The sequence below is a fragment of the Falco rusticolus genome, chromosome 8 (genome assembly GCF_015220075.1).
Source record: "Falco rusticolus isolate bFalRus1 chromosome 8, bFalRus1.pri, whole genome shotgun sequence".
In the NCBI taxonomy this organism is placed as follows: Eukaryota; Metazoa; Chordata; class Aves; order Falconiformes; family Falconidae; genus Falco; species Falco rusticolus.
Genome location: NC_051194.1, coordinates 50706682 through 50715567, shown reverse-complemented (window position 1 = coordinate 50715567; position 8886 = coordinate 50706682). Strand labels below are relative to the sequence as shown.

The 8886-nt window shown below is 47.0% G+C and overlaps 1 protein-coding gene across 1 annotated transcript in view; it reads right to left on the bottom strand.

Moving 5' to 3' along the window:
• Positions 1–249: 249 nt before the first annotated feature.
• Positions 250–8886, bottom strand: part of PARD3B (par-3 family cell polarity regulator beta) — a 413185-nt gene continuing 404548 nt past the window's right edge. Inside the window, exon 23 of the mRNA XM_037397959.1 lies at positions 250–5015. Within this exon, the coding sequence (XP_037253856.1) occupies positions 4661–5015 (355 nt within the window). The 3' untranslated portion in view covers positions 250–4660. The remainder of the gene's footprint in view (positions 5016–8886) is intronic.

Sequence of the window (8886 nt, the reverse complement as noted above, 5' to 3'; positions counted from 1 at the left end):
GAGGGAATCAAGTTAAGTCCTATGATGTTTTTTTTCTACAAGGAAGCACAGGGCTGTTGTATTTTTGTGGTTTGGTTTTTTTTTGTTTGTTGTTTGTTTTTTGTTTTTTTTAAAGTCAAAAAGTTACCTTACCGATCCTTACCCGGCCTGATCATGCATGATCTTCTAATATCAAATCACATCCAGGAGTGCGGATTACTTTGTAGATACAAAGAGGAAAACGACTGCACATACAAATACATAATCATATATAGTCTTAAAGCCTTTATTTTAATGCAAAATAAAACAGGTAAAATTTATATAGCCATATGTAACAAAAGATCAAAATCTTTGATGTGGTACTAGAAAAAACTTTTCAAATTGTGTGTTGAATTTCTCCCCCAAGACAATCACACGCAATTTTCAAATCAGTTTCACTTAAACACACAGGTATTGCCAGGATCACAAACACCTCTCTCTCCCTCGCAATAACAGAATAGTGTCTTATAAAGCCTTTTTTTCTATGCAGAGATAGCAAATAGCGCTTCCGATTTTGCATGCAAGGCTTAAGAGACTCTGCAGAACAGCTGTGACAGAGCACAGGTGTAGGGCCTTTTGGAAGTGCAAAGCAGTCCCTGCTCAGTGCAGCGTCAGGATGCGGCCCTGGCAGAGCAGTCAGTAGGATTCACTCACAGCACTAACTCTCTGATAAACAAATCTGTGATGGCTGGGAGGAGGAGGTAGCACAATTCATCTGTAAAAAAATTAGGCAGCATGTGAAGCTATTTCTAGATCAGGAAGCTGGAGTGAATTAGAATTCAGGGCTGCATGCACTTTTTCAAGGCAGGAGCCTTTTTTTTTTTTTAATGCTTAGTTCCCTACCCCCTTTTTTTTTCCCTCCACAAAGGGCAACTGATATCTCTTTATGCATTTGAGGGGTGCCTAGAGACTTCTGCATCTTAATATATCACAGTGGTAACGTCTGCTCACGGGCCAAGATCATGGCTCACTAGTGGGTGGTCACTCAGAAAATCCACAGGCTCTTTTTCTATCTCTTAATCTTTCAACTGCTGGGCCCGGCTGGCCCTGTGCCAGAGCCAGAGATGCAGGCTGCATGCCACCAGCTCAGGAAATCAAAGCTTCCAGCTTCACGTGAAAGCGGGCCCCTCTCCCCCTTGTCTTGACTCCTGTTCACACGCACACTCACGGCACGCTGCTCTGGTGGCAAACCCAAACTCTCCCTTCACACCAGCTACGTCAGTAACTTTGCTGCTGGACTGGCACATTTTGGATGAGGGAGTGCGAGGCAATTACATGTCAAGAGCTTTTCAGACTCATAATTTTCCCAAACATATGGACATATGGGGAAAAGAACAACTTGTTACTTAACGGCTCTTTTGGATTTTGCAAGTGTGTATTTTCAACCGTCAGTTGTAGCACCTCGTGAATTCTGCACGGTACATATTTTTCCACAATATGGTGCTAAAATCATACATTTTACACTGCAGAGAAGCTGACTATATATACTGTAGTTACACATCATACTTTTGAAAATACCATACCTCTACCAGATATTAAACCAGCAAATGGCAATTTTCTCCCAGAACAATGGCACCAGAGATTGATGAGGTGCTCCGTAATACTTTTTGGTCTTGTTCCCCTAGCTAGGTCAGACTGTTCTTCCTCCTTAGCTCCTCACCTGTAGGATGCATCCATATATTATACTTGTAGCATTTATTTTTTTTTTTTTTGGAAGAAGCTCTGTACTGGTCTAACAGCAGAAGCATCATTTAATAACCTGTTGGGTAAGATTAACAGCTCAGAAGGTGTTCGTTTGATCTGTCCGCCTCAACTGAGTGGAGCCGATGCAGTCAAGGGGAGGTCTTAAGGAGAGATTCAGGTTACAGGGAGACAATCGCGCAGGTCCTTCAAAGGCTATAAATAACCCAGGAGCTGTTTCCATCCAGATTTTATTTGGCCCTGGCTCTTGAAATACTGTAAATAAGTTCTGTTCACTGTGCTGTGATGCCATTTGAAGGGTTAGTTGAGAGTGATTTATAAAGGCAGTAGCTTATATTCAGAGCTGTTCTTAATTGTGGCCTGGCTTGATAAAGCCACTGTCGCAACCATATTAGTTTCTTTACAGCTGGATCAAATGTATCAGGGGTTATATTTCAAGGAGGGAAAGGAAAGTATTTTAATTTGTTTTTGCTTCACTTTCAGCGGGCCTTCATAACTCCAGTGGCTACCCTGTGGCTGCCAAGTCCTAGCTGAATATCCTACAGCATCTAAAACTCTTTGAGAGAAGTACAAGGCTGTGTACAGCACGTACACGACAGGATGAGTTTCCTCAGGGAATGTGCCTTATTTATGGAGGGTACCAAGAGACATCCAGCTTTACATCCAACCCTCCCTCCAGAGGTTTTTCCCTCTTACATTACTAGGGAAGAGGGCAGAAAGAAATGGAACAAGAACCGAATGCAGTTGCTTCATAATCTGTGCATTCCTCTCCCTCCCTCCCACCAATGCTTCTTCCTGACTGGATTCAGAGCTGTGTCTGCCCCTGCCCCAGGGAGTCCAGCCCTGTATCTGAATCACGGAGATGTTCCTCCACCACCCCAAAGCTGTCTCCTCTTCCCTGCTTCCCAGCCCCGCTGATGGGTAGAGAGCAGTGTGAAAGCAAAGGATAGAGCCTGCTGGCCAGCCTGGCAGCTGCACGTGCTCCCGTGCCTCAGGGTTATGCCAGTCTCTCAACAGCATTAGCAGCAGAAACGTTGCCTGGGATTAAATGCTGCTTCTCATCAGGGCCATCATCTGCTTGGGGTGGCCCCTGGAAAGCAGCAGTGCACAGACCCACCCTGCCCTGCACCTTCCAGACCTCTTACTCTAACGAGCCCTTTTCCCAGGGGTATCTAGTAAAGGGACACGCTCCTAGAAGGACAAACCTTCCTCGTGGTATTTAATACCTGGGAAGTGACCTATGTGATTTAATCTGTTGCATACCAAAGGTGTCAAAAAGACATCAAAGAAACTCTTGTGCTTAATCCTGGGCCAGGCCAGTTTCTCCTGATGAAGAGAGAAGCCCAAACAGTTTAATAACACTCCCCAAAAGGCAGAAGTAGAGGAATTAAGGACACTTGAAAACTTCACAAAATATACTTCTAGGTGGCAAGTCTGTAAGGTTTCTCTGTGACAAAATCCTTGAGACAAATCTCTGAGCATCCACAGTGCTGTTAGGCCAGGTAGCACAGGTCCCACATGTTTCTGACCTCCTCCCAGGCTGGCTGGCTGCAGAGCAAACTCAGGCTGCGCAGGGCAAAGGGCCAGGCACATACAGCACTGCCCTGTCCCCCCAGCCCTGCTGCGCTGCTGGCCCCCTCTCCCCATCCGCACATCTCTTCCTACGCAATGCTGCAAACAACTTGCTACAAACAGCTGTTCCCTCCTCTTCCTTCTGGGCCCCAGGGTCTTGAAGCCCTCCCTGTTGCTTTCCCTTGCCTTTTCCCTCACCCCTTGCTGTGAAAACCCCCTTTCCCTGCTGGCCCCTGGCTGCAGGAACTCGAGTAGTTTGGCACTTGGCACTGGCCTGGCACTGCCTGAGGCTGAGCTTCACTGGGGGCACCGAGGGTGGCCCCCGCACCGACAGGTGCCTTGGTGCGGCGGCAGGCTGGCGAGGGCAGGGCACGCTGCCGGCAGGCACTGCGCCACAGCCCCGGCCAGGAAGGGGCTGCCCTGCCGGAGCCAAGGCAAGACCTGATACAGGAACTTAATACGAATTACGGAGTCCGTGCCTGCGGTCACTGCCTCAGCCACTTCTTATAGGCCAGCTCCACTGAAACCCCGAGAGCGACACATTGGCAGCAGCTGAGGATCTGATCTCCGAGGTTTACGTTTAAAGAGTGCGCACTAAGAAACACTCACAAGCGCACACACACGCACATCTAGAGACACACACTTAGGTGGGCGGCTGCCTTGTCCTCTGTGAGCCTGCCCAAGCACGGCAGCTAAAACTTCACGCCTTACTCCAAACGCAGTAGGTGCAGTAAGAGGAGAAGCTCGCTACACAAACTGCAAAAAATGAAGGCTACAAGATAAATGCTGGCACCACCAAACAGAAAGAGGAAGACAGAGGCCAGATTACAAATGTGGAACTGCAGCATCCTTAAAGCACAGAGCTGCTGGTCTGAACATGCCTGGAATGTGGCTGCTACCTTCGCAGCAGTCCCTTGTCAACTCATGATCACACACTGGATTACACAAGATCCCCGGCTTTGCACGAGGTCCGTACTGCATGCTGCGTTCTCGCTTAAAAGCTCTTCAACAGCACTCCGAAGTAAACTCTGCCCTTATACAGACAGCTACGTACTGTATAGGTGTAACTGGATTCGGTTAATAGCCCTGAGGTGTATTAAGTGTTGCGCTTCATTTCTAGCAGCCACTTTCTATTTTTAAAAGGAATTACAAAATACTCAACTGTCTGTACCTCACATACTCAAAACACATCGTACCTCATGTGGCTTTATATTGCCTGTTAGAAAGCACCTACGCTGAGCCCAGCTCAGTAAGAACGACTCCAGGTCTCGTGTGCCATTCTTACAGGCAGCTACGCTTGGGAACAACTTTACAAGGACGATGTCCAACGGGATTCCTCCTGGGCTGTGCTGGCCAGTCCAGTGTGTGGCTATACAGCTGCAGTCATGGGGTTCTTCTGCCTGGGATCCTGCTGTCTGTACTGGTACTGGTCTGGACTGGTCCCACGGTGTCGGACAATTTCATTGTAAGCTGGTGCTCGGTGGGACTGAGGAGGGGAAGGTGGCACATCCTGCCGGAGGGGTCCTTTATGCTGGTTTGTGACAGGCTGGGCTGGATAGTACTGGGGGTACCGCAATTCTGCCACTCTTGTGTCTGGCACACGCATGTAGTTCCCCTTAGACGGGTGGACAACAGGCTGTCCTCCTTGGTAGTAGGGAAGATCTCTCTCTTTGTATATTACTCGTGGCCCTGTTAAATATTCCAGTGGCTCTGCAGGTCCACGCCTGAGGAGAAAAACCATAATAAAGCACATAAAAAGGCAGTCTACTAGCCCAGCGACACGTTATTGTACTCATGATCTATGTTTACTTTAGGAAAGGAAATGCCACCTCAAGCATGACAGGTCCAGATGAATAGAAAGAACTTCTGAAGGGTAACAAGCCTCCCACCTGCAAGCTACAAAAGTCCGTAACACCCAGGACGCTGGAGGAAGGGTCCAGCGCACTCCACAGCCCTTTCACAATGGGGGAGCACTGGAGCCCTTCAGCTCCCAAAGTCAGCCTCCTGTGATCCATTTGCCATAATGGAAACAAAGCCCCTCTAAACAATGCATGTTTGACTGAATCTTATCTAGCCTGAGGATAAACAGATGAGTTGGGTCTGCAAGTCTGCAAATCCCATAAGCTTTACATGCACAAATATTCACGCTTTCCAAGCCATTTCCCACTATTTTTTCTCCTAACATGTCAGACTGTAAAACTTTCCAAACACTATAGCTGGAAAAACTGGAACTCCTGGAAGAAACACTAGGGATATGTCAGGCTACAATACCTGTGTTTAATGGGCGAGCTGCCAATGGGGTTTCAAAAAACCCCTCCTGTGATCTAGAAGGCCTGATATTACAACAGCCCTGTAACTTACCTGCATCAATATGGATCTGACAAGCTCTAGTTCACGTGAAAAGCAACATCTGAACATGTCATCCCTGAGGATGTGCCACAGAGCTCTCTCTGTAGCTTTCTGCATCTTAATTCCATGATTTGCACTAATGAAGCACTGATATTTTTTCCTAGTACATCTTAACTTGTGATACTTTTGAAATGGCAAAAATAATTGTTCTTACAGACATGTCACCAGAGCATCCCAAAAAGTTCAACTCAATTAGGAATTTTTGCCAGTCCGATTGCAAATGTCTTTGCACTTTGGGCAAAACCTCCCATTGTCTGCAGAGGAAGTTTCTCTCCAAGTGAGAGGTGAAGGAAAATGGCAGGGTTTTGACCCAAAACAGAGGCTGAAAGTATAAATCAATTACACCTGCTCTGTTGCTGCAGGACTGAACTCATCAGCTGTTTAAATATTCTTTGCATAGATTTATTAAAACAGTCATCATTCTGGTACAGCAGATCAGGTGTTCACAATTCATCAATGCCTCTCTTTTGTTCACACAGTGATTTTACAAGCATGCTCCCTCTTTCTTAATCTGGGCTCTCAAGACTCCACTGGAACTTGTTTTGCATGAAGTAAAACAAAACATGTGGTTTTCTGCTGCACTCATTTAAGCCCATGGGGTAAATCATGGACATAGGCAATGAACAAACACTATCTGCCTTGAAATGAACCTACAATTCTCCCCCTGGAATAACTTAGTGCAAATGTTTCCTGTTTAAAATGGAAACAGCAAAAGGAAGAATTCCAGGCCTTGGACTTTTAGGACCCTATGCTCCCCAGACACTTTTTGCTTTAAAAACAGAACATTATAAAAGACAGGCACTCCCAGCTTCCCCCCCTCCCAGTGAGATAGTCCAGACAAAGTGCTGAAGGGCCTGAAGCCACCCTCTGAGATACTAAAAGGACTCTTTACTGCTTGTATTGAGACAACTGCTGTCTCTGCTCACACACCTATGCCTTGCAACAAAGCCTAATTTTCACAGCAGACAAAACAGTTGCTCCATGTATTTCTATAGGAAAACTTGTTCTCTAAGTCAGTCCCATTACACTCAGATTTAATTCCTCTGTGTGCAAAAACACCGTTCCAATCATAAAAAAGCTTCTTCAATGGTTGGAACTGCTTTCTGTCAAGCAGCAAACCAACAGGAAGAAATGTCAAACCTGCACCCATCACCTTTTAATAAAGATAATGCTCAAAATCCTGTATATTAGATTTTATAATATGGTCTCATCAGCAGCTATAATCAACCAAATTCTTGTGGATCACATTAGAAAGGGACTGAGCCTGGAACCTGCTCAAGAATTCACTGAAGAGCCAGCTCTTAACTGCAAAATTGAATTACTCTAAAATAACAAATTCAAGATTAATTGGTACCAAAATGACTGTTGAGAACAGGACTGAGCCACCCGCATCAGCTACTGAGCCTTTAGCACACAGCTCATCCCTGAACTCACACAAGAGCTCTGGATATTGCAGGAAAAGCAGCGGATGCGTTTTGCCATCCAGCCAAAAGAGCTGTTTCCAGGAAAGCTCGGCCAGTCTGGTTCTAGGGGACAGTGTGACACTGCTGCCACAGAAGCTGTGACTGTGCAGAGGGTAGAGCATTCAAGCAGCACTGACCTAGGACCGTGCAGTGAAGATGAGCCTGAGCAACCAGCAAGTGCGCCAGACCCGAGGTACGTACCCAAGCTGCTTGAGCTTGTGCCATCAGGTCTTCATTGCTGTTACCTATGCTACAAAACTAAATCCATCATTAGTTCACTTATAATTAGAATTAATACCACCTCTGGTTGTGTAGACAAACTGCAGAGGAACATGTGGATAGGGAAAAATCTTTCTTTAAAAAAATAAATACCCAGTCTGTCCACTCTCAGCACCAGTTTCCCTCCTCTGAGGGTGAAACACCCTAGGTGCTATCGTTCTCGAGTGTCTTCCTCCGAGTCAGGGCTCAGCAGCTGGGAGGAGAGGCTGTACACAGAGACAAGGCTTGAACCCACTTCATATGGAGCCTTTAGCAAAGCCCTGGGGAAGGTATGTGAGGGTTTTTTAGCAGCCTTGGCAATAACACAAGCAGTGACCTAACCAGTGATGACCAGAACTCTTGCATGAGTTGGGAAATGCTGGTAACTGCCCAGATGGCTGCCCCTAGGCAGCATGACCGGAGGAAACTTCATGAAAGACATCCTTGTGTCTGCACCACACTCTGCAGCCCAGTTCCCCTGGCGATCCCAGTGGGTGTCATGTGTGCAGGTACACATGCTACAGTGACAACGCTTTTCTTCCCTTTTACGGCCAGCACCACATGCTGAGGCCGAGTTATTTCCTGAGGATTCATTCTTCCCCACCTCCCCGCCATGCCCGGCGAAGCCTGCTCTTCGGGAGCTGCTCAGTGCGACCAGCCAGCATCCATAAACCTCTGACACAAACCTCCATCTGACAAGACTGAAAATACAGGAAAAACCAGCTCTTCCCTCCTCAAGTGTGTCAACTTAACCATCAGAAAGTCAATCTATTTAAGGTAGAAGAAACGCGTACAGGTACCAAGCTCTGGCTGTGGAAACGCTGTCACCATTAGGAGTGAGCCCGGGAGACAGGGCAGCTCCCGGCATGAAGAGCAGGCTCCTCTGACACAGCACCGTTTCCACGTGAGAGCTCACGGGGTGCAAGTATATGCCGTTGTTTATCCTTAAAGAAATTGCCATAACAACTCAAACCAAACACTTTCTACTTGGCAGCCCCTTGTAGATGCAATGTTTGTTTCTGCAAGAAGAAAAACCACCTCTGCCTTTTCACTTGGCAGACATTGCCACCTCTGAGGAGGCCCTAATGAAATTCTTCTCCCCTCCCTGGCTGTTTTTGTTGGCTCCTGATGAGTTCAGAGTTCACAGGGCCATATCACACCTCCCAAGTGACCCAAGGTTTGGGGGTCAAACCAATAACCTCAAGTGGAAAATCAGTGACCCAGGGGAGTGATCAAAAATCCACAAATTGGGTCAAGCAGGTCTAGCCACTCAAAGGGACCAGTCCAGGAGCGTGCCCTCTGAAAGGACATGCTGTGTAGGAGCTGCTCTGACTCTCAGCTGTTTTCCAGATTTTTGGCCAGTTGTTTGACCTGGGGGTCCAGTGAAATTAATGGCAGGCAGAAGGTAGGGAAGCTGGCACAACATCCTGAGAAGGAACTGATCTCAGAGCTCAAAAAGCGTTTT